This window comes from Protopterus annectens, chromosome 15.part0 (assembly GCF_019279795.1).
Source record: "Protopterus annectens isolate FY-2018-M chromosome 15.part0, PAN1.0, whole genome shotgun sequence".
NCBI lineage: Eukaryota > Metazoa > Chordata > Ceratodontiformes > Protopteridae > Protopterus > Protopterus annectens.
Window position 1 is genome coordinate 448,713,217 of NC_056749.1, and position 27,360 is coordinate 448,740,576.

General features: G+C 36.1%; 1 protein-coding gene across 2 annotated transcripts in view; it reads right to left on the bottom strand.

The window, feature by feature from the left end:
- The window catches only part of LOC122789754 (V-set and immunoglobulin domain-containing protein 4-like), a 432,304-nt gene that overhangs the window by 216,412 nt on the left and 188,532 nt on the right, over positions 1–27,360 (bottom strand). For both annotated transcript variants that reach the window (XM_044057190.1, XM_044057191.1), the window contains exons 3-4: positions 20,395–20,460; positions 14,170–14,235 (exon numbers count right to left, since the gene is read on the bottom strand). In XM_044057190.1, coding sequence (XP_043913125.1) covers positions 14,170–14,235; positions 20,395–20,460 — 132 coding nt within the window. The remainder of the gene's footprint in view (positions 1–14,169; positions 14,236–20,394; positions 20,461–27,360) is intronic.

A 27,360-nucleotide genomic window follows, 5' to 3' on the forward strand; every position in this document is an offset into this window, starting at 1 on the left:
CCAGCTCCAAACAATGTTCAAGCTCTGCAATGTTTCTTGGCATGATTAACTATCTATGCGTGTTCATTCCAGACTTGAGTCAAACATCAGCACCACTCAGAGAGGTAGCACATAAAGATGTATCTTGGTCATGGTTAGAACAGCACCAGAGAGCATTTGATCTCCTGAAACACACAATTTCCAGTCCACCAACTCATAGATTCTACGATGCTCACAAGCCAGTTACTCTTTCATGTGATGCTTCTAAATTTGGTCTTGATGCAGTCATTCTACAAGAGGGTCAAACTGTTGCCAATGCACTGAGAACTCTTACCCAAACTGAAATGCAGTATGCTCAGATTAAGAAAGAACTTTTGGCAATTGTGTTTGCATGTTCCAAGTTCCATGATTGTTTATGGTAGACCTATCCTAATTGACAGACCACCAACCTCTAGTCACTATTTTGAGAAAGCCTATGCATATAGCTCCAGCCAGATTGCAACGCATGATGCTGAAATTGCAAAAGTATAATTTCAATCTTGTCTACAAGAAAGGCAAACTTCTTTATCTTGCTGATACATTATCCAGATCACACAGAACAACCAAAGAACAACATGAGAATGAGCGTCTTGATTTTGAAATCATGGAAGTGCAAAATTTTTTATCCTCATGTCTTGATGAGCTTAGAAATCACACAGCCAGAGATCCAGTTCTACAGAAGCTGAATTTCTTTCTCAAACATGGATGGCCATCAAAGAAATGTAGTTTACCTCAAGAAGCGCAACCTTATTTTCCATACAGAGAGGAGATTTTGTTTGGCAATGGTATCATCATGAAAGGACCTAAAGCTATTGGTCCACAGTCCTTACAACAAGAGTACCTTACTATCTTGCATCGAGGTCACCCAGGAGCAAACTCTACCAAAAGAAGGGTGAGAGGACTAGCATTTTGGCCTTCTATGTCACAAGATATTGAAAGTGTTATTGTCTTGTTCCATGTGTAATAGTACTAAGTCACATCAACAGAAAGAACTGCTTCAGCTAAACCAGATTACTGAAGTACCTTGGTTGACAGTAGCCACTGACATTTTCAAGTGGAATGGTCAACATTTGGTGTTAGTAGACTCTTACTCATATTGGTTCAGGATTGACCTACTTTCTAATCTAGCTTCCAATACTGTCATCAACAAGATGAAGTATTATTTTACAGTTCATGGAAGCCTGCTTAAAGTTATTTCTGACAATGATACACAATTTACAAGCCAACAGTTCAAGAAATTTGCCAAAGAATGGGACTTTGCTCATGTCACAAGTAGTCCAGAGTATCCCCGGTCAAATGGTTTGGCAGAACATGCAGTTCAAAGTGCTAAACAGTTACTAAAGAAGTCAAAATGAGATAACAGTGATGTTTTCCTGAATCATTTAAATGTTAGAAATATTCCAGGTGATAAACATCTTGGTTCACCTCCCCAGAGACTTCTGTTAAGACAAACCAGAACCACATTACCAATCAGTAAATTGTTGGTTCTATGTGTCTATAAAAACAGGTCAGTGAAAACCAATCTGTTTAAGAAGCATTTAATCCAGAAGTCCAATTACGATAAGACCAGCAAACCACTCAATTCATTACTAGAGGGAGAAGTGGTAAGAATGCAAACATTCAGAGGTTATGTTCGGATTGCAGACATGAAGAATATATGCCCAGAGCCGAGATCTTACATTGTGGAATCACAAGAAGGAGAATTTAGGCAGAATTGGAAACACTTGATAAGGTATCCTAGACTATTCCACAGCATATAGCCTGTGAGAAAGACTCTTTATGCCAGTGAGTTGTCCAGTGTTCCAGCATAAGAGGAAGTTCCAGAGAGTATTCCCGTTCCTGTGATGAATCCTGAAGTTCCTGATATGAGTTTTCCACTGAAGACTGTCCCAGTTGCTAAACCCAGACCTGATTGTTATGTAACTAGATCCAGTCGCATCTCCAGACTATGTTATAGATACAGGCAAGTTGGCCATAACTGTTGTGTTTATTTCTAATGTCTATATTAATGCATATCTAACTGCAACATCTTTTTTTATAAAGGGCCATCTTTTTTAAGAGGGAAGTTGTAGATCAGTGTGTGTGTGTGTGTGTGTGTGTGTGTGTGTGTGTGTGTGTGTGTGTGTGTGTCTGTGTGTGCATGTATGTATCTTTAAGAAGCTATCCAAGGGCTTGCACAAGTGTATAAATACTAACCACGTGCATGTCTGACTGCCATTTTGTAGTGAGTTGTTGAGATGTGAACATGCATGTATGTAAGGTCTGTCTGTTAATCAGTTTGTTTATATTTTATGATGCTGCTATCCATCCTGATGTGCTCTGTATAATAAAGCATCTAAATGAACTACCCCACCTGTTTTGTCTTCTGTGTATAGAGGGATGAGTGATAAGAGGTATGATTATCAACCATATGGTCTTGAAAATAATGGTTTCGACAATTTGTCTGTTTGACCTTCTGAAATACATCCATACATATGGATTCACTTTAGAAGCTCGAAATGCTGAAATATCGAATTTCAGAATTTCGAGCGCATAAAGTGGAAACCTGAAAAGCACGAAAACTCAGAAGCACGAAATTCAAAATCTCGCATATCGGAGATCTTGAATTAGCACTTCTGCTGTACGCACACACCTTCCTCCCCACACACAACCACAAGCTCTGTCCTACATAAAAGCAGGGGACCAAGCCACACTGCACCCCACCCCCCCACTTTAATATTCCAACTCCAAGGTTGCACTACATACAAAAACACACAAAACACCACCAAACAAGCTACATTCTCCTTGCACACACACATCACAGTAATATAACACACTAACACACACCACAGCCCCTACCCAAAACCCTTAAAACATCAACACTTACCTGAATACATAACCACAGCGGAACACCAGAAGCACTAATTCAAGATCTTTGATATGCGAGATTTTGAATTTCAAGCTTCTGAGTTTTCATGCTTTTCAGGTTTCCACTTTATGGGCTCGAAATTCTGAAATTCGATATTTCAGCATTTCGAGTTTCTAAAGTGAATCCATATATATATATATATATATATATATATATATATATATATATATATATATATATTTATACAACTACATGCACACATGCACAGACAGGTGCACACAGTCATCAGATTCATACATTGCAACTCACTACAACATCCCTCTGTCCCCTCAACTTCTTAGTTGAAGAATCAAACACAAAGACCCAAAATAAGGAATGGATTTCAAGTATTTCTGTTATATTCTTAAAAAAGTTGTGACAATACCAAGCTTTGCATTAGCAAGCATTGTTGACTGCTATGCCTATCATTATTTAGTAACTGCAATCCACAACAGTTTTCCAGAAAGTCATACCAAAATACCTCTCAACTTCTTTGTTGAATAAATTTCTATAAAGCCAAAAATAATTGTAAAATAGGGAGACAAAAAGGGACAAATTTATTTTTTTTATTTTTAGTCTGTTTGTTAGCTAGGGAAATGCAATGGAGAAAATTCCCATTTTGGGGATAACCTGGGAGTACTATCTGGTTAAGTGTCTCGCTTGAAGTCATGACACAGATAGATACACCCCGGGGATCACTTCTGTGTCTCTGCTGGACAGTAGCACAGGAAAATAACTTTCTTAGGTGGCGTAAGCTATGGAACCTTGCTGGCTAGGCTTACTTAGGCCCTTGGGCCGATAGCCTAGTACCTACCTATGAACCTATGAACATGGAGGTGAAAAAAATCAATCCCTGTACTTTTGACTACAGAAATCACTCTAATTCACTAAAAATCTAAAAGAAAATGAAATGTAACAAATACATGCATTTTAGCAGAACTATCAAACTCCAATTTCTGATATTATTGGCTAACTGTAATCCTCAGCAATTTACCAAAAAAAAAGTTTTACATTTGGTTAACAAAAATATGAGTCAATATTAGAAATATTCAGCAAAAGCCAGGGACAGATACCTGGCAGACAACTCAAATCACTTGCACTATTAGCAGAATAAGATCTTTTCTAGCAACAGCAGTAATTAAATGCAAATGTCTGGCACTACTGACTGATTACAACGTTCTTAATTATTTACAAGAAAATAAATAAAAATAAAATAAAATGAGGGATGGCAAAATTATGAGGCAAAATCATACATTTTCAGCAAAGCCAGTTTCAGAGAAGAAGCAGCCAAGCATAATTCATTTAAAAAGGTAAGAGAATAACACATTTTGCATCAATATTAATTTTCTAAGCAAGTACTGCAAGTCACTAAGGAATGATAATGTCTGACTATGTCAAAATGATTTACCAGATAAAACTCTGTAAAGAGGGGAGGGGGTGATCTCTCTCCTATTCACACAGACACACAAGTACATACATACACATGCATGCATGCCCTCTTACTCATGCACACTCGCATGCACACAAAACAGTACACTGTATAGTAAGTACCATATCCACGTGCACTATATATGATAATGACTATAGTATTATGCAGTATCTGCAATTCCAAAACACAGTGCTTGTCTGCTTATTGGTCTGGTTTAACCATGACAAGCTTTCTTTTTCATTGCCCCTACATTTCATATACATATAACTACACATATGCACCATTCAGTCTTGTTATTCCAGAACTTGTAGAAACAAGTTTTAGAAAAACAAATCATTACCAATGTTATCACTGTTGGCATTTAATACATTCAAAATTATTGCTTACCCATTCATAAAGTTTTAATTTTGTGTGGTATTATGTAGGCTTCCTCCAGGTGCTTCAGATTCCTCCCACATTTTAAAGACATGCGTCCGGAGCAGTTCTCGCTGGCCTCAGCTGAAAATTGGCTTTGTCGCAAGTAGGATTTTCCTGGTAAACAAATGTTAAATAAATAAGAATATCTCTCTCTCTCTATATATATATATATATATATATATATATATATATATATATATATATATATATATATGGGAATACATTCATTTAGTCAAGCGAAAATTGCTCGATCATGCAGTTCACTTAGTTTTATTCACGAATTTCGTAATGCTGAACGGTCAAAATGTCATAATAATCACTGAATTCGACATTTACGACTGCTCTATCACCTAAACAAGTGCTACCATGGGTCAAAAAGGGTGCGATATTTTCCGATTCGTAACAAGTGCGATCACGTTTTTGAGGATTTTCCCCACTGCTTTCAGCAATAACCCGATCGACCATCCCCTGGCCGATCAAATGCATGCATACCATATATATATATATATATATATATATATATATATATATATATATATATATACACATACACACACATATATATATACATCTATATATATATATCTATATATAGATATATAGATATATAGATATAGATATATATATATAGATATAGATATATATATAGATATACATATATATAGATATAGATATATATATATATATATATATATATATATATATATATATATATATATATATATATATATATATATATAGATAGATATATAGATAAGACCAAAATGTTCCAAGCACAAACATTTAAAACATCGCACCACATTAACGAAATGTATAACATCGAATCCAAAGACTGCAATGCAACACAACGCTCTTGCAATCAGGAATGTCTGCCCCAACATCAGAGTACTCCAGTGATCACAGCACTGAACAACAAATTCAAGAAGAATGAAATATCAAAAGTAGTACCAGTTAAAGAAATCAATGTAGCACTGTTGTGATTGTTGGTATACAGTGACATTAGGGTGCATGTTTCCAGTTGCTAAGGAAATGTATGCCAACTGACAAGAAGCCAGAAAGGGACAGAAATGTTAGTAATACATTATTGTCATTGGTGGATTCATGTGGTCATGTGCAAGAGTGCTGTGAACTGATTTTGTTTGGCTGCTGTGTATTCTGCAGCCTTTGAATTCACTGTATTCATTTCATTAATGTGTGGTACGATGATTTAAATGTTTTTATAGTCTAGATATTTTAATGTTCGTGGTTTTGGCATTTCATTTCTATTATATAGACCCATATACATCTACTGTATCTCTCTCTCTCTCTCTAGATATATATATATATATATATATATATATATATATATATATATATATATATATATATATATATCTTTTTGTTGACTTCTCTTTAGTTAATGTGGATTTGAGTGCCCGATAACATGAACTACAGTGAGGCAACTTTTGTAACAGCAAATAAAACATAAGGGGGTAATGTCTTAATGGTCACATACAGCAAAACAGAGAAACATATTAAAATATTCTTGCAAACCACCATCTTTCAGTGCATGGTTAGATATGCATAATTCCCCTAAAACTGATCATTTATATACAAACACAGACACACACACACACACACACACACACACACACACACACACACACACACACACACACATGTACACAGGAGCAAAGTCTAAACTATATTTAAATGTGAATATGATCTCATTTAGCAATAACCAATGACTGAGTGTAGGCATCTCAGGATTCACCCATGGCTAATGTGGTTTGATCAAGAGACTGAAGCCTGAGTGATTAAATAAAGCCATCCATGAGTAAACCCAGAGATATCCATACCCAGGAGTAAATTATTGCTATATACAATGACATTATTTAAGGGGGAAAAAAATTACCTTTTCTAAATAGTGTCATTGTATTTGTGGACTATAATGTTCTTCCACTGATTCCTGGTATTCTAGGGCATGAAGGATGTGTACTGCACCTGTGTTAAGCCAGTAAAAGCCTGTGTAGTACCTTTTTTGACAGTAATGAGGAATCCCTTCTGATATCTTCTGTGTGCAGTCTACATTTTTTGGATAGGTGCTGCAAAGTCTGATGAGGTGCTTTTTGTGAAGAGTCTGTTTGTTCATGAAGCTATTCATATGGGCATTCACTACATTGAGAGCCGTGAGTTTTTTTTTTTAAAGTTGTGTCATATTGCTTTGCTGCTTCAGACAGCAGTTTAGTATTACATGCTGGAGTCTGAAGTTTATTAGAGACATTAGTTAGATGGCATGGATAATCTTTATTTTAGTCAAACTGCTTAATGTTATAATCACTTAACTTACTACCTTGATTAAGCTATCCAATCAACGTATAAGTTCCTGACCTCCTGTCAACAAGAAAAAAACAGAAGCTGGCTTGTTTTTTTATTTGTATAATGATTTACTTGCAATTTAAAATAAGGTTGGATGAAGTGTGTGTATGTCTGCATGTGTTTGTGTGTGAAATGGGGCGGTGGACGAGGTGTGTATGTATCTGTCTGTATGTGTGTTTTTGTGTGAAATGAGGCGGTGTTTCTCTCAACTTTCTCTGACTGTGCAGAGTATTTGTGATTCTACCTTGCATTCATCCTGTACATGGGAAACTGTGTAATTTTTCACGTCTATATCAGATGATCGAACGTTTAGTTAAGTGAATAAATGTCGATCACTAATAATCGCACACACAAAACATTTAATGGCAGTTTCCACTCAGGAAAACAATGCCATTGCCCAATGAAAAAAACAAAATAAACACAAATGAATTAGGGGGCTTCACACACCCCCCCCAACTAAATATTCCAACTCCGAGATCACGCCACATTGAAGAAAGGGCAAATTCTGTGTAATGGCCAAACGACTTGTTTTCGAGTGGAAACTGCCATTCACAGTTTTGTACGTTCAATTATTAGTGATCGACGTTTAGTTATTCAACTAATATAGACCCAATTTTTCTACTACTGCAGCATGTTTCTTTGCTTACCAGTGGGAGTGGGAAGCACTGAGCGGCCTTTTTGTCCGATTTGGTGAAGTTTCAGCCAGAAACTAGTAGTCCATTGGTCGTTTTGGGCCAATTCCTAGCTCCCTTCAGCCCCCTGCTATAAAACACGCTAAACTGTACTGCTGATCTAACCAGCATATCCTATAACTGAAAAGTTCATCTCTACTTGATTCCCAAGTAGACTATTCTCTATCTGTAAAGCCTAGCACTTACTCCTACAGTACTTGCACCTTGATAAAGCACTCTTATTATAGATAGTACCCCACCAGCCTAAAACCCACTTCCCCCGGAGTCCTTTGAAAGTTCTTTATCTACTACTTCTAGTATGTCGAGGGATCAGTTGCTGGTGTCCTCTCCAGCTCAACTGGTGAACCTGGGAATATTGAGGCAATGTTACAATTGCCTCATGTACACAGACAATCCTCTCCTTCTCCCACAAAACACAAATACATGCGAGAGATGCAACTATACGGCCAAACTGGAGGCTGAGCTCTCTCAACATAGGACTGGCAAGACTAGACAGGAGGAGAAGGTACCCACACACAATACATACCCAGTCACACATGGTACCATCACAACTTCAAATCATACACATACTCACACAAAGACATACTCGGAGGCTCTGATCAAAAATTTACCAAAACAGCAGAGGCCACCAAAGCAGACACCCAAACAACTACCACCTCACGACCCAACACATGCAACACATAGACCACACAGTCAGAGTGTCAAACAGTCACAGCCCTTAAGGCCAAACAAAATGCCAGACACACTTGTCATTGGTGATTCCATAGTCAGACACACTGACGTCCCGCTCACCAGACTGAGTAAGAAGAAGGTCACAGTAAGCTGCCTGTCAGGCGCTAGAATCCGCCACATAACGCAAGCACTCAGGTCTCTCAACAGCAGGTACAAGTACGACTCAGTCATTGTCCACGCTGGTGTCAACGACCTGAGACATACCTCCTTGGACTACATGAAAAGGGACGTCGAGGAGCTCTCTGATTATGTAGCCCAGGCAGGTATGACCCTGACCTTGAGCAGTATCCTACCTTCACCTAGAATGATGCCACAATACAGTGATAAGATGATCAGCTTTAATAATTGGCTTAAATTCTGGTGTCATTCAAAGGGGATCAATGTCTGTCTGCCTGGGATGACATGCTGGACAAGCCACGCTGCTTCGCAAGGGACGGCTTGCACCTGTCACCCTGGGCTTCGGATATTGGCAAAGGCTCTTGCCACCCCCATAGTGCCTTTTTAGGCAAGGCTCAAATTCTAAACCTACCACCCTAGAACACCAAAAGGAAAAAAACTAAGGGTAATGCTGCTCAATGCCAGAAGTCTCAATCTCAAGATGCACGCATTCGAGGCCCTTCTCAATATGGAGAACATCGATGTCTGTGCTGTGACAGAAACCTGGTTCAAGGCTCCTGAGAGCACCCCAGCACTAACAGGTTTCACCTCATATCATGCGTTCCGGCCCCAAAATCCGGACAACACCAAGAAAGGAGGGGGTGTCCATATTCATAAAGGACACCCACACCTCAAGGTTGGTGGCAACGCACGATGCATCGGAGACCATCCAGGTGCAATTAACCATAGGCAAGACTGCTCTGCAATTTGTAGCATGTTACAGGCCACCCTCTCAAACTCAGGAACCTCACATGGCCTTCCTGAAAACATTGGAGGGATAAATGTATCTCCAAACACCATCATACTAGGTGACTTCAACTACCCTAATATAGACTGGGAACACTACTCAAGCCCGAACACTCTAACCCAAAGATTCCTGGAGTTCATAAACTCAAATGCCATGGAACAACTAGTCACCATCCCCACAAGAGGTGAAAACATACTTGATCTCATCATCACGAACATGGGATCAAAATGTTCAACACCGAAGTATACCCCTCACTGGTGAGATCAGATCATAAACTAATCTCGCTGGAGGTCCTCATCCCGCCCCACCTGAAACAAAAAGACCACAGTGAAAAACTTCTCAAAAGCCGATTTCACACTTCTAAAACTAGTGTGGTCTCCTTTAAGGCCCCTGAGCCAGTGGTAAACATTACTCAAACCGCTGAATCACTTACAAATGCCTTCTACCAGCACCTACAGGACTGCATGGATCAGGCAATCCCAAACAAAACTAAGACTCTCTGTACCAAAGGCAAGCGTCCAGTCTGGTGGACCCCAGCCATAAACAAGCTCTACAACAAAAGGAGGAAGCTACTACAAGATAGAGCAAAATCCTTGAAAGGTAAGACACCTTTGATCATTATAAGTAAAAACTAAGAGCTCTCATAAAATCATCAAAGGCAAATTTTGAGAGAAAAATCGCCAAGGACTCTAAAGACAATCATAAGGCCTTCTTTAGCTATGTTAGAAATCTAGGAGGAAACTCCCAGATATGCTCAGAATTAGTTCAAAATGATGTGAAAATTACTGAACCTACACACATTGCTAACATACTGGCTGACAGGTTCAGTGCAAACTTCTCCCCTCCCCCAAAAGGAGAGATATCTATTCCAGAGGATTGTAGCCCCAAACATCTCCAAAGCCCAGGTGAGATCAGCCCTCACTAAGGCAACAAACACAGCATCCATGGGACCGGATGGTGTCCCCGGCTGTGTGCTTCATGAACTCAATGAGGAATTAAACCCACAGTTAGGACAGCTGTTTAATCTTACCCTCACCTCAGGATACGTGCCCAAGGAGTGGCGCCGGCGACTGTGGTCCCACTTCATAAGGCGGTGCCTCCACAGACCCTGGAAATTACCGCCGCATTAGCTTGACAAGCCTTATCTGCAAAGCCATGGAGAGGATCATAATGGAACTCATAAATAAAGACATAGGGAACTTGCAGACTTTGGATCCAACCCAGTTTGGCTTTGTCAAAGGCAGATCCTGCCTCTTAAACTTGGTTGACTTTTTCGAGACAGTCACCAAGGCCATTGATGAGGGAAAGGCAGTCCATACAGCCTACCTCGACCTGGCAAAGGCCTTTGACACAATACCCCACTCAGGTATCATCGAAAAACTCATCAGCTTGAATGTAAACCCATACATCACAAGATGGGTTGCAAACTGGCTAAGCAACAGAACCCACAGGGTCAGAGTTGCTGGAGCCATGTCAGACTCAAAGCCTGTCACAAGTGGTGTCCCACAGGGCTCAGTCCTGGGTCCACTCTTGTTCGGCATCTACTTTTCTGAAGTACAAGCAAACACAGGAGGGTTATGGCTGACAAAGTTTGCAGATGACTGCAAACTGGGCGCCATAGTCGAAAACACATCTGACACAGATATCCTCCAGAAGGGCCTCACAGAAGCGGATAACTGGTGCCAGAGCCATGGCCTGAAGTTAAACGCCAAAAAATGCATAGTCATACCCTTCGGGAAAAACAAGGTTACCCCTAGCTACCATATAGGTGACAATCCACTGAGCACAGAATAAGTCATCAGGGATCTGGGGACCCAAGTTGACAGTAGTCTTTCGTTTGACACTCATGTTGCTAAAGTAGTTAGGAAAACCTTCTATATCGCCCACCTGATCATGAAGGGATTCACATCTAGATCAAGGGAGGTCATCAGCCCCCTGTACTCATCACTCATTAGACCTATGATTGAGTACAATGCCCGTTCGAATGTATCTGACCAGACACCTGATGCAGCTTGAAAGGCCCCAAAAGTTCCTCACCAAAAGGATAAAGGGTCTCAAAAATATGTCTTATGCTGCCCGACTGAAAGAACTCCAGCTTTATTCAGTCTCATACCGCTTGCTCAGAGGTGACCTGTGCCTGACATATAAGGCCATGTCAAACCCAGATTTGATGAATATGCTTCACCTCAAAAATCTAGATCCCTCAGAACCACAAGGGCGGAGACTTAAACCTTGACACGGTTATAAATAGAATGTGCTGGAGGGACAGATTCATCACCCAGAGACTCCCTATGCTGTGGAACAAAATCCCGGTACATGTGAGGCAGAGCACCTCACTGGCCTTGTTCAAGAGGAATCTTGACCAATGGATGGGAGATCGCAGATATACCCCAGGGATTACTTCAGTGTCACTGCTTGACAGAGGCACAGAAAAATGATAGGCATAGTTTTTATTCAAACTAAAGGGGTGGCGAAAGCCACATATCTATGGGCTAGGCTTATAAATGCCCTTGGGCAGATAGCCTAGTATGAACCTATGAACCTATGAACCTATGTTCCAGTAAAATGTCTGGTCTCTTAACAGGACTTCTGCAGCAGTATTTCATTCTATTAAGATATTCTTGATTTACAATGGGCATGCTGATTGGGATGTCCAGTAAGTGTGCACATTTTTGAATAGTTATAAGCCTTTATTGTATAATTATCTATGCATTATGCCTTGTCATCAGAGGTAAGTCCTAAATATATCCAGCTGTGGAGTCATAAGTATGTTCTAGAAGTCTTCTGCCATAAGAAGTTACATGATAATATTATATGGGCCATTCTGATAAAGTTATTGCAGATACTGATTTTGTGTTTTAGTTTACAACTTCTGTTACTTCAGTATTCCTTGGTTACAAAGGAAGCAATATTTTAAACTTGCTTAGCATTGTTTAACCTCTAGTGTTAAACACTGGTTGTGATATAGGTGCTTCAGAAAAAGGATCTGACTTTTTGATTGTAACTGCAATATTAAAAGAAAGTGACATGGGGTATGCATAAATGAAATGAGCAAATTTTCAGTTCTAGATTATTATAAAAGACAAGGATCTCAGCATTGTAACATCTTGTAACCACAAATACCTTCAGCACAGCTACTATATTAGCCTTAAAACCTCACTAACTATAACCACAGAAAGAAATTTTTAACTTTTACTCTTCTGGCATGACCACCGAATAACCTCTGGGCATATGGAAGTCAATTAGTGTCAACCTTAATCACCTATAATTGTTCAACTCTCTGTTTCAGTCTTTGTTTACACTATATTGAAGAAACTGTGCAATGTCATTAGTTCATACTGCAGAGTGCAGCAAGACTGAGTAAATGCACCATTCCATTTCTGTTTACAGCAGCAATGAGACTCCATCTCCTAATACTGGCGTGAATACTCATTGGCTGGAGGAATACACTTAAAATACTTGATCACAACATTTCACTTACTTTATGATGTGATACGAATAAGCTGCTACCTCACAGGCACTATGAGCTTGTGGCTGAAACAACAATTGTATGATCAGTAGCCTGAGACACAAGTTCTCTGTTGCTCACAGATTCATATGACATGACAATGTAAACTGGAATTGTCGTCTGTATTTCTCAGCTCACTGCTATAGGTGAGTAATAAAAATTCAAGCTTAAGTAATTCCACACTACTGCAAACTCCTGATAACCAAAGTGAAGTGAAGTGAAAAATTAAATGCATAAACACTACATAATAGTAATGTCATCGCATTTAATAATTCAACATTATTCAATACCTGCTCTTTAAGTTGATACAAGTCTCATAGGAACTTTTCTCCAATTATTCCTGCAACCACTCTGTCCAACAAAGTCATATCATTATTATAAAACCTGTTCTTGATAAATATTCCACTAACAGGTCTGTTCCCTTCTTTTCTTTCCATATAGCTGTATTTTATATTTAAAAAAAAATGCTATCTTTGGACTCATGATTATTCACTGAAGGAATATTCTTTGATGGACAAATCCACAAAAGTAAATCAATGAAAACCACGTTCAGTGAATATGTTTCTGAGCTTTTTTTGCAGGGGGAAAGCTCCCTATACTTCCGCTAACTTATGTATACCAATCCCATGGAGAAAGTGCAACATCTCCCGTTTGCTGAAAGTGGCTTTTAACTGTTACACTGCTATCAGTCGATCAATCAGTCCTCGATACATACACACTTTCACTTATTTTTCTCTTTACTTCTCTTCAGCTACTGTCCTTAAAAGTGCACAGTAAGATAAACTATATTAGGATCATCTTTAAAATGCAACAAGGGATAATGGCTTAATGGTCACATAGAGCAAAAAAAAAAATTATATATGAAAATACATCTGCAAATCTCTTATCTCTCTGGGATCATGTTGGATATGTAAAATTCAGACACATTTAAACATATGCAAATGGGAACAAAAAAGTATGAAATATATTTAAATGTGAGTATAGTATAGCTCCCTATACACTACCTCTTGTCATCAGAGGTAAATATCAAATGTATTCAGCTATGTAGTCATACGGATCTTCTAGAAGTCTTCTACCATAAGCATTCACATGATACTATTGTAGGAGCTACTTTGACCAAACTGCTGCATGTACCAGTAATGCATTTTTTTTCCAGTCTGTGTTATTTCAGTATTACTAGGTTACAAAAGAACTAATATAGTTAAACTTGCTTAGTGTTCTTACCTCTTCCGGTAAATGCTGGTTGTGATGTAGTTGCTTCAGAAAGTGGATCTGACGTTTTGGTTATACCTGCAGTATTAAAGAAACTGGCATGAGCATATATTAATGAGATGGGTAAATTTTAATTTCTAGATTATTTTAAAGGTATGGAACTCAGTACTATAAGCTCTTGCAGACAGGTTTATTTTTGGCATAGCTACTGTGATAGCCTTAAGACATCAAAAACATGGTAACAGTCTTTAAACTTCAAAAGCACTGAATAACCTTTCTACATATGGAAGCCATTTATTGTCAAAATCTTTTAAAATCTGCTTTAACCATCTATAACATTTCATTTCTCTTCTGGGATCTTTATTTATACAATTTTGAAGGAACATGGAATGGCATCTGTTCATAATATATAGTACTTTAAGACTGAATGAGTAATGAAAGTATTGTTCCAATTCTGTTTAATCCAGTAATGAAATGCCATCTTCCAACACTGACATGTGAATACTTGTTAGTTGAAGGTGCAGACTTGAAAATATGAATTCACAATATTTGTGTTAGTTTGTGATGTCATATGAATACAAGAACAGAAAGCTGTAGTTCAAAGGAATCCACAGGTACTAATAAATACACCATAAAGGAATCCAACTTCAGTGCACTCTAATAACAAAATGCCACCAATGAAGGTTAAAAACAGTTTATTTACCACCAATGACTTGCAAATAAAAATAAAAATAAAAATAAATGAAATTAAAAACACATAAATAAAAAACAATTGCAGTTTTGTCCCCAAATGAAAAGGGACTTCTTTAGAACCTAAATTTCATTATTTGAAAGGTAGGTTTTTATAATAAAGTAAATTAAACCACATGACTACAATGGTATTTTTAAACTATTGACAGTAGTCATGTGGTTTTACAATCATGTGATTTAATTTACTTTGTTATAAAAACCTGTCTTTTGAATAACGTAATTCAGGTTCTGATGCAGTCCCTTTTCTGGTTGGGGACGAAAGCACATTTATTTTTATTTATATTCTTAACTTATTTTTATTCTTGCGTGCTGTCTGTGGTAAATAATCTGTTTTTAACCTTTGTTGGTGGAATTTAGTTATTAAAGTGGAATGGCATTAGTTTCCTTTGCTGTATGGTTTATATCATATGAATAACCAGCAGCGTGACAGGAATTATGAGCTCATGACTGCAGCAACAATTATAAAGTTAGTAACCTGTACCATTAGTTCTCTGTTTTGCTCAGAAATTCACATGACATCATAAAGTAAACTGGCATGATCAGTGTTTCTATTGTCTGTCCTATAGCTAAGTATTGAAAATTCCCACATAATTAACTGTACATTTATTGCAAACACATGGTGTCCATGAAAAATTAAATGCAAAGACACTTTATAACACAAATTTTATCACTGTTAGCCTTTAATACATTCAAAATTATTGTATACATACTCATAAAGCTTTAGTTTCATGCTGTCCTAAATAGTATGAGGCAAGTGTCATAGGAACATTTCCATTTTAAATATGCTGATAGAAAAACTAAGCGTATGAGATTTGGAGATATAGACTGAAAGATGCATATTTGATAAATCACACAGTGAAACTGTATATTCATTAAAGGACCTGAATATATGGGTAGATCCAGCTTTGAGTTTTTCCAGTCATATCGACCATTTGGTTAATGATAGTTATAGAACTATAGATTGGATTAGAAGATTTATAAAACATAGGAAATAAGAAGTGATAAAATTATTCTTGGTTACATTAGACTCAAACTGGAGTATAAAATAACAATATGGAAACCTGTTAAGAAAACACCCATGAGTAAACTGGAAAGGATACAGTGGAAATATACCAAGGGCATCCATGCTGTGAAAATTTAAGTTATTATAAAAGACCACAATATCTGAACTTGTTCAGTGCCTCATATAGACATTTAATATTCAGGTATGTAGGACATTTAGAGATAACTACCTCTGGGAATGTTAAGGGTTATCAAAAAGTAGCATAAACTCATCAGACAACCTATGTAGAAGATTATATAAATGAAAGGTTTTGTAATTAGCTTTCTGACAGAATAACTGGATGGAATAGACTATCAATATTAAAAAAAGCATGGTTTGGATATTTGTAAGCACAACCTAGACATTTATTATGGGAATAGCTGTGTTGGTATATTGACAGGCTAGAAGGGCATTATTACTCTTGCTTGAAATATTTGTACATACTGTATGTATAATTCATGCAAACAATCTGCTGTACAAAGTTATATCAGTGTTATACAACCTAGTTTGTTGCAGGTGTTATAATTACAAGTTTGTTCTCTGCCTCTTCTTTCTCTTCCATATGGGTGTATTTCAAGTTTCAGAGAAAACTGCATATATTTTCATATTTACTTCTGTCTACTTAATTTGATTACACATGTACCATAACATCAATTAGGCTGGGACTACCTTTAAAATGCCAGCTATAACATAAGGGATCGGTCACATATAGCAATTCTATTAGTCCTCTGAATGCTTAGTTGGTGACTAAACTGAAAGCAGGAGTGATGCAAGAAACATCATTATTTTTACAAGTCATGGAAAGATGGACTAAAATCTAATCTAAAACTGTCAAGAAATATGGCAGTTGTGGTGTTACCTTAGTGAAAGATTAACACTGAAGCCCCAGCCTAGTACAAACCAATATCCCTTATTAAAATCTTTAATGTACATGACAAGTTATTGTACACCAGAAAAGTGATGGCCCAAATTGTGGGTACAACTCATTTTTATGTAATCATGAAAAAATACACTTTCCCTACCTCTGCAGACTTTAGAAGTAATGATAACTCATTACTGTATTAACTGCAATTAAAATAATTAACCAAAACCCTGCATTAAACATGAAGTAAAAATCTCTTGCAGAAGTGAGACACAGTGCTTATTATTACTCTGGCTTCTCTCTTTATTTCCCATTCTGACACAGTAACATCAATGGTGAGCTAGTAAATGGCCTAAACCATTACTGTGTGAGGAAAGCACTTGAAAACAGATGCTCTTAGCAGCTAGTCTTAGTCCTTAGAGGTTGCAGATGGAAGTAAATTTTCTGATTTTCATGGATAATTTTATTTTTACAGGTGCCTAAAAATAATAAAACAAGAACAAGAAGGATAACAGATACAAATGTAGACAGTGACAACAATACACATTGCTGACAGCACGGATCCATGCATTATTTTTTTAATTACAGCGATCAGAGTGGGATACTTGCATATAACAGCATCAAGCTGTATTATATTACTGTGATCATTACTTTAACTTTCCTCTCAATCTAGAATCTGGGCATGGAATTAAGTCAGTGGTGAGAGATAGGGAAACTGACTGAGTAAACGTAAAAGGGATATTACTTAACGACTTTAATAAAAAAGTTATCAATATGAAATACAGGGGAATGCAGTGTGTGTGTGTGTGTGTGTGTGTGTGTGTGCGTGTGTGTGTGTGTGTGTGTGTGTGTGTGCGTGTGTGTGTGTATCATGGCAGAAAAGGACAGTGGTTGAGCTAAAACAGTTTAAGATCACGCTAGCACTGATGACAGAGTGTTTATCCCTGAATAAACTGCCTGTTGTCCAGATGTAATTTACAACCCTGGGTGGGAGGTAAAAGTTACGATGACTGATTCGAATGTGTGTCTCTAAAAATAAGACAATAATTCCTTTCAAATGTGGATTCAGATTTTTTTTTTCCTAAACATTAAACATTTAAAAATCTTTAGGTTTTGACTGCAGAGGTAGAAACAAGAGACAGAAGGCTCTTACTCAAACTTTGTATTAGAGAACAAATATTGTATACTATCTATAAATGAGCAAGCTGAGTTTTCATTATACAAGCCCCACCTTTGATTTCTGCATTATTCTGTTTTTTTTTTTTTTTTTTTTTAATTAGGCACACATTTTTCTTTTGAAGCTACTGCCTCAAGTATTCAGTCATTGTGGCAATACAGATTATACCCTATCTACCTGTGAAAAGTGCTTGTTAATACTCCCACATCAGTTACACTACATCCTATACTTTATCCAAATGTTTTGGGTTTCCAAATCTTGATGGGAACAAAACAAATTAAGTTTAGGGTACCACTAAAGTTAATGAGATTAGTACTACGTCAAGTCTTTGATGTTTGGCTAGAGTGCTCTTCTCAGCACTCACAATGCATGGATTATGCTTGTTCTACTCACCAATTTTTGAAATAAATATTAAAACTGGTGAGATAAAAATACTATAAAAACACAAACCTTTTTTTTTTTTGTATGGGGCAATCCCCTTTCACCCTCCCCTAAATTACATATACAAATCCATGATTGCACAAGAGTTGAGAATGGGGGAAAAAATCTTTAAAAAGCACTCTACTGTCTCGCACAACACAACTTATAGCTGTAAAACTCACTTCAGTATTAAATTTTCGGACTAAAGCTACTCATCCGCCAATGCATCAACCACCTGAAACTATGCCAAATGTACCCAGAGTTGCCTCCTTCTGCAGTGCATATGGGATTACAAATATTGGTAGCATATTTAAGTAAGACTGTAAGTTCATTTTTTATTAGTCCTGTTGCTCCTCCTAATACTGGAACTGTCTATGTATTCTTCTCCCACATTGCATTTGTTTCTGCTTGCAAATCCTGGTATTTTATGGCTTTGTGCCTCTTACTACATAAAACTCAATAATCTCTGCGTGGAGCACTTTCAATGATTAATACTATTATTATCTTTTTGTCCTTAGATACTATATCTGACGTTCTTGCATCTGTTTTTTGAACTGTTGGCACTGGGTGATCCCATGTGATCTGATCTGTTTCCAATATTTATCAGTTAGTTCTATATTGTAGTGCTTGCAAAATCCCTAGTACAACAATCTTGACACCTTATTGTGTTTTTCATTATACAGACCTTTAGCCTTGAGTGTATCACACCCAGCAATGAGATTTGCAACTATTTACTGTTGTAGTTTACAGAATATGAATCTGTCTGTTTCTCCCAATTCGTCTACAGACTTATGCAAGTTCTTAGGCAATGAAGTGAGATATAAGGATTTAACACTAGTCCAATCAAAACTAGCTAAAACAGGGCTTCACTAACTTTTAAAAATATTTCTGTTGATGGCAAAACCTTCTGTGCTCCTCAGTGAAGGGGAGCTGTGCCCCCTGCATTCTTTGACTTATTGCAATCAATTGTGACGTAAATGCACTTCAGTGTAACTGAGATTGCACACTTGCTTCTTGCTTAATCATCCTACTACATGTCTGCAGCAAAGTATAGCTCTCTTTGAACATTTAAATGCTGACCAAAAAATTATAATAAGAAACAAGAAGCAGTGTACTAGCAACGCAGCATATTAGATGTTGTATCTAATCATAAATCAAAGAAATCACAATCAATGTATTTCAAGTGATATTTTAAGCAATTTAATTGTAGAACTACAATTTGCATTTTACAGAAAATTATATCTTCTTATATAACAAAACAATTTTACTGTGAACCCTATTGTGATTTAATGACTGAACATGACATCCGTTTTACTCTGTGACAAATACAATTATGTTATTTTTGCTTGGCTACAAACCTTGATAAGGTATGAATAGTGCAAGTCATCATATACACCTAAAAAAGCCTCCAACATTTAATATATGTATATATATGTATGTAGATATTATACACGTGTGTCTGTGTGTGTGTGTGTGTGTGTGTGTGTGTGTGTGTGTGTGTGTGTGTGTGTGTGTGTGTGTGTATGTGTATATATATATATATATATATATATATATATATATATATATATATATATATTATATTACATACACAAATGTATGTGTGAGCAAAAAAAAAAACATTTGAAAATACATCTGCAAATCTGTTATCTCTCTGGGATCAAGTTGGATATGTAAAATTCAGACACATTCAAACATGCAAATGGGAACAAAAAAGTATGAAATATATTTAAATGTGGGTATAGTATAGCTCCCTATACACTACCTCTTGTCATCAGAGGTAAGTATCAAATGTATTCAGCTATGTAGTCATACGGATCTTCTAGAAGTCTTCTACCATAAGCATTCACATGATTCCATTGTAGGAGCTACTTTAACCAAACTGTTGCATGTACCAGTAATGAATTTTTGTTTCCAGTCTGTGTTATTTCGGTATTACTAGGTTACAAAAGAACTAATATAGTTAAACTTGCTTAGTGTTCTTACCTGTTCTGGTAAATGCTGGTTGTGATGTAGTTGCTTCAGAAAGTGGATCTGACGTTTTGGTTATACCTGCAATATTAAAGAAACTGGCATGAGCATATATTAATGAGATGGGTAAATTTTAATTTCTAGATTATTTTAAAAGGTATGGATCTCAGTACTATAAGCTCTTGCAGACAGGTTTATTTTTGGCATAGCTACTGTGATAGCCTTAAGACATCAAAAACATGGTAACAGTCTTTAAACTTCAAAAGCACTGAATAACCTTTCTACATATGGAAGCCATTTATTGTCAAAATCTTTTAAAATCTGCTTTAACCATCTATAACATTTCATTTCTCTTCTGGGATCTTTGTTTATACTATTTTGAAGGAACATGGAATGTCATCTGTTCATAATATATAGTACTTTAAGACTGAATGAGTAATGAAAGTATTGTTCCAATTCTGTTTAATCCAGTAATGAAATGCCATCTTCCAACACTGACATGTGAATACTTGTTAGTTGAAGGTGCAGACTTGAAAATATGAATTCACAATATTTGTGTTAGTTTGTGATGTCATATGAATACAAGAACAGAAAGCTGTAGTTCAAAGGAATCCACAGGTACTAATAAATACACCATAAAGGAATCCAACTTCAGTGCACTCTAATAACAAAATGCCACCAATGAAGGTTAAAAACAGTTTATTTACCACCAATGACTTGCAAATAAAAATAAAAATAAAAATAAATGAAGTTAAAAACACATAAATAAAAAAATAATTGCACTTTTGTCCCCAAATGAAAAGGGACTTCATTAGAACCTAAATTTCATTATTTGAAAGGTAGGTTTTTATAATAAAGTAAATTAAAACCACATGACTACAATGGTATTTTTAAACTAGTGACAGTAGTCATGTGGTTTTAAAATCATGTGATTTAATTTACTTTGTTATAAAAACCTGTCTTTTGAATAACTTAATTTAGGTTCTGATGCAGTCCCTTTTCGGTTGGGGACGAAAGCGCATTTATTTTTATTTATGTTCTTAACTTCATTTATTTTTATTCTTGTGCGCTGTCTGTGGTGAATAATCTGTTTTTAACCTTTGTTGGTGGAATTTAGTTATTAAAGTGGAATGGCATTAGTTTCCTTTGCTGTATGGTTTATATCATATGAATAACCAGCAGCGTGGCAGGAATTATGAGCTCATGACTGCAGCAACAATTATAAAGTTAGTAACCTGTACCATTAGTTCTCTGTTTTGCTCAGAAATTCATGACATCATAAAGTAAACTGGCATGATCAGTGTTTCTGTTGTCTGTCCTATAGCTAAGTACTGAAAATTCCCACATAATTAACTGTACATTTACTGAAAACACATGGTGTCCATGAAAAATTAAATGCAAAGACACTTTATAACACTAATTGTATCACTGTTAGCCTTTAATACATTCAAAATTATTGTATACATACTCATAAAGCTTTAGTTTCATGCTGTCCTAAATAGTATGAGGCAAGTGTCATAGGAACATTTCCCTTTTAAATATGCTGATTCAAAAACTAAGCGTATTAGATTTGGAGACATAGACTGAAAGATGCATATTTAATAAATCACACAATGATTGAAACTGTAGATTCATTAAAGGACCTGAATATATGGGTAGATCCAGCTTTGAGTTTGTCCAGTCATATCGACCATTTGGTTAATGATAGTTATAGAACTATAGATTGGATCAGAAGATTTATAAAACATAGGAAATAAGAAGTGATAAAATTATTCTTGGTTACATTAGACTCAAACTGGAGTATAGAATAACAATATGGAAACCTTTTAAGAAAACACCCATGAGTAAACTGGAAAGGATACAGTGGAAATATACCAAGGGCATCCATGCTGTGAAAATTTAAGTTATTATGAAAGACCACAATATCTGAACTTGTTCAGTGTCTCATATAGACATTTAAGAGAAGACCGTATTCAGGTATGTAGGACATTTAGAGATAGCTACCTCTGGGAATGTTAAGGGTTATCAAAAAGTAGCATAAAATCATCAGACATCCTATGTAGAAAATTATATAGAAATGAAAGGTTTTGTAATTAGCTGTCTGACAGAATAACTGGATGGAATAGACTATCAAATTATATTAAAAAAAGCACGAGTTTAGATATTTGTAAGCACAACCTAGACATTTATTATGGGAATAACTGTGTTGGTATATTGACAGGCTAGAAGGGCATTATTACTCTTGCCTGAAATATTTGTACATACTGTATGTATAATTCATGCAAACAATCTGCTGTACAAAGTTATATCAGTGTTATACAACCTAGTTTGTTGTAGGTATTATAATTAAAAGTTTGTTCTCTGCCTCTTCTTTCTCTTCCATATGGGTGTATTTCAAGTTTCAAAGAAAACTGAATATATTTTCATATTTACTTCTGTCTACTTAATTTGATTGCACATGTACCATAACATCAATTAGGCTGGGACTACCTTTAAAATGCCAGCTATAACATAAGGGATCGGTCACATATACCAATTCTATTAGTCCTCTGAATGCTTAGTTGGTGACTAAACTGAAATCAGGAGTGATGCAAGAAACATCATTATTTTTACAAGGCATGGAAAGATGGACTAAAATCTAATCTAAAACTGTCAAGAAATATGGCAGTTGTGGTGTTACCTTAGTGAAAGATTAAAACTGAAGGCCCAGCCTGGTACAAACCAATATCCCTTATTAAAATCTTTAATGTACATGCCAAGTTATTGTACACCAGAAAAGTGATGGCCCAAATTGCAGGTACAACTCATTTTTATGTAATCATGAAAAAATACACTTTCCCTACCTCTGGAGACTTTAGAAGTAATGATAACTCATTAGTGCATTAACTGCAATGAAAATAATTAACCAAAACCCTGCATTAAACATGAAGTAAAAATCTCTTGCAAAAGTGAGACACAGTGCTTTTTATTACTCTGGCTTCTCTCTTTATTTCCCATTCAGACACAGTAATATCAATGGTGAGCTAGTAAATGGCCTAAACCATTACTGTGTGAGGAAAGCACTTGAAAACAGATGCTCTTAGCAGCTAGTCTTAGTGCTTAGAGGTTGCAGATGGAAGTAAATTTTCTGATTTTCATGGATAATTTTGTTTTTACAGGTGCCTAAAAATAATAAAACAAGAACAATAAGGATAACAGATACAAATGTAGACAGTGACAACAATACACATTGCTGACAGCGCAGATCCATGCATTATTTTTTTTAATTACAGTGATCAGAGTGGGATACTTGCATATAACAGCATCAAGCTGTATTATATTACTGTGATCATTACTTTAACTTTCCTCACAATCTAGCATCTGGGCATGGAATTAAGTCAGTGGTGAGAGATAGGGAAACTGACTGAGTAAACGTAAAAGGGATATTACTTAACGACTTTAAAAAAGTTATCAAAATGAAATACAGGGGAATGCAGTATGTGTGTGTATCATGGCAGAAAAGGACAGTGGTTGAGCTAAAACAGTTTAAGATCATGCTAGCACTGATGACAGAGTGTTTATCCGTGAATAAACTGCCTGTTGTCCAGATGTAATTTACAACCCTGGGTGGGAGGTACAAGTTACGATGACTGATTCGAATGTGTGTCTCTAAATATAAGACAATAATTCCTTTCAAATGTGGATTCAGATTTGTTTTCCCTAAATATTAAACATTTAAAAATATCTAGGTTTTGACTGCAGAAGTAGAAACAGGAAAGAGAACGCCTTTACTCAAACTCTGTATTAGAGAACAAATATAGTATACTATCGATAAATGAGCAAACTGAGCTTTCCTTATACAAGCCCCACCTTTGATTTCTGCATTATTCTGTTTTTTTTTTTTAATTAGGCACACATTTTTTTCTTTTGAGTCTACTGCCTCGAGTATTCAGTCATTGTGGCAATACAGATTATACCCTATCTACCTGCGAAAAGTGCTTGTTAATACTCCCACATCAGTTACACTACATCCTATACTTTATCCAAATGTTTTGGGTTTCCAAATCTTGATGGGAACGAAACAACTTAAGTTTAGGGTACCACTAAAGTTAATGAGATTAGTACTACGTCAGTCTTTGATGTTTGGCTAGAGTGCTCTTCTCAGCACCAACAATGCATGGATTATGCTTGTTCTACTCACCAATTTTTGAAATAAATATTAAAACTGGTGAGATAAAAATACTATAAAAACACAAACCTTTTTTTTTTTTTGTATGGGGCAATCCCCTTTCACCCTCCCCTAAATTACATATACCAAATCCATGATCGCACAAGGGTTGAGAATGGAAGAAAAATCTTTAAAAAGCACTCTACTGTCTCGCACAACACAACTTATAGCTGTAAAACTCACTTCAGTATTAAATTTTCGGACTAAAGCTACTCATCCAGCAATGCATCAACCACCTGAAACTATGCCAAATGTACCCAGAGTTGCCTCCTTCTGCAGTGCATATGGGATTACAAATATTGGTAGCATATTTAAGTAAGACTGTAAGTTCATTTTTTATTAGTCCAGTTGCTCCTCCTAATACTGGAACTGTCTATGTATTCTTCTCCCACATTGCATTTGTTTCTGCTTGCAAATCCTGGTATTTTATGGCTTTGTGCCTCTTACTACATAAAACTCAATAATCTCTGCGTGGAGCACTTTCAATGATTAATACTATTATTATCTTTTTGTCCTTAGATACTATATCTGACGTTCTTGCATCTGTTTTTTGAACTGTTGGCACTGGGTGATCCCATGTGATCTGATCTGTTTCCAATATTTATCAGTTAGTTCTATATTGTAGTGCTTGCAAAATCCCTAGTACAACAATCTTGACACCTTATTGTGTTTTTCATTATACAGACCTTTAGCCTTGAGTGTATCACACCCAGCAATGAGATTTGCAACTATTTACTGTTGTAGTTTATAGAATATGAATCTGTCTGTTTCTTCCACTTCGTCTACAGACTTATGCAAGTTCTTAGGCAATGAAGTGAGATATAAGGATTTAACACTAGTCCAATCAAAACTAGCTAAAACAGGGCTTCACTAACTTTTAAAAATATTTCTGTTGATGGCAAAACCTTCTGTGCTCCTCAGTGAAGGGGAGCTGTGCACCCTGCATTCTTTGACTTTATTGCAATCAGTTGTGACGTAAATGCACTTCAGTGTAACTGAGATTGCACACTTGCTTCTTGCTTAATCATCCTACTACAGGTCTGCAGCAAAGTATAGCTCTCTTTGAACATTTAAATGCTGACCAAAAAATTATAATAAGAAACAAGAATGAATGTGCTAGCAATGTAGCATTAGATGTTGTATCTCATCATAAATCAAGGAAATCAAAATCAATATATTTCAAGTGATATTTTAAGCAATTTAATTGTAGAACTACAATTTGCATTTTACAGAAAATTATATCTTCTTATATAACAAAACAATTTTACTGTGAACCCTATTGTGATTTAATGACTGAACATGACATCAGTTTTACTCTGTGACAAATACAATTATGTTATTTTTGCTTGGCTACAAACCTTGATAAGGTATGAAAAGTGCAAGTCATCATATACACCTAAAAAAGCCTCCAACATTTAATATATATATATATATATATATATATATATATATATATATATATATATGTGTGTGTAGATATTATACACGTGTGTGTGTGTGTGTGTGTGTGTGTGTGTGTGTGTGTGTGTGTGTGTGTGTGTGTGTGTGTGTGTGTGTGTGTGTGTATATATATATATATATATATATATATATATATATATATATATATATGTAGATATTATACACGTGTGTGTGTGTGTGTGTGTGTGTGTGTGTTGCCAGCTGTGTTTTTTTTGACGAACTGTCCGTTTTCAGACAAATTGTCCAGTTAAAAAATTTAAACTCATGAACTTCAGTATTCCTAGCTATATATAGAGTTTAGTATATACAAACTTTATGTTAGTATGTAATAGACACATTTATTTTAAATTATTATGGTTTTATGATGTGCTATACGGATTGTGTGGACACGGTCAATGCGGTATTTTTTTTTTTAGCTATCATTATCCTACCAACTACTAAGCACTGACAAAACTACTTTACAGCAAGATTTAAATGCTTAAGATTTAAAATTGTTAAGCACTCACAACACTGTGCACTGTTTCAGACTGATTACCACTCAGATGCGATTTGAATATCACTGCAGCAAATAATATCATCCTGATTATTATCCTCCTGTACTATATTCATCAATATATTGAATGAAAAATTGTGCAACTCTTGCTTTGGGCACTTGCAGTTACCCAACATTATTTTGCTTTTTTAAGCTTTTCTGTGATTTGGGACCACAAAAAAAAATAAACTATCTCTTGCCATGTTCAGAAAAATGGCAAGTGCTGCATGCGATTTCTTTTCCCATTCTACGTGCATCTTTCTTAGATCTAGAGGCTGAGTTCATCTTTTCATCAGTCTTATTGGCCATTTTACAACTGCATAGCGGTCCACAGTCTGATTCTCGTGAACTTGTAGCATTGTTTGTTGTAGGAAGTTACCTGTTTACCACCGCGAAACTTTGATATAGAAAAAAATTAATGAAACTTCTCTAAAGCATGTGTGCTTTTCTGAGATTATGACAGTAAGTACTAGCATCTGAAATATCACACAGGGGCAGTAACACTTTGCTCACACTGACCCCCACCCAATACAGGTGCCAAGGCGCGAAACTTCCTAATCCGGCAAATAACCCAATTATGTTACAAATTACTGGTACCTGTCCCGCCCCAGTACAAAGTGTATTTGCAAACAGTATTTGACAGAACTTTCAAAATTGTCCCAATCTCATCATTTGAATGAGCTGAGCAGACAGATGTTATTGACTTAAAATCTTATGGGGTAAATAAATCAAAACAATTTAATTTTAATTAAGATAGCATAACTTTTCATTTTCTTTTTTT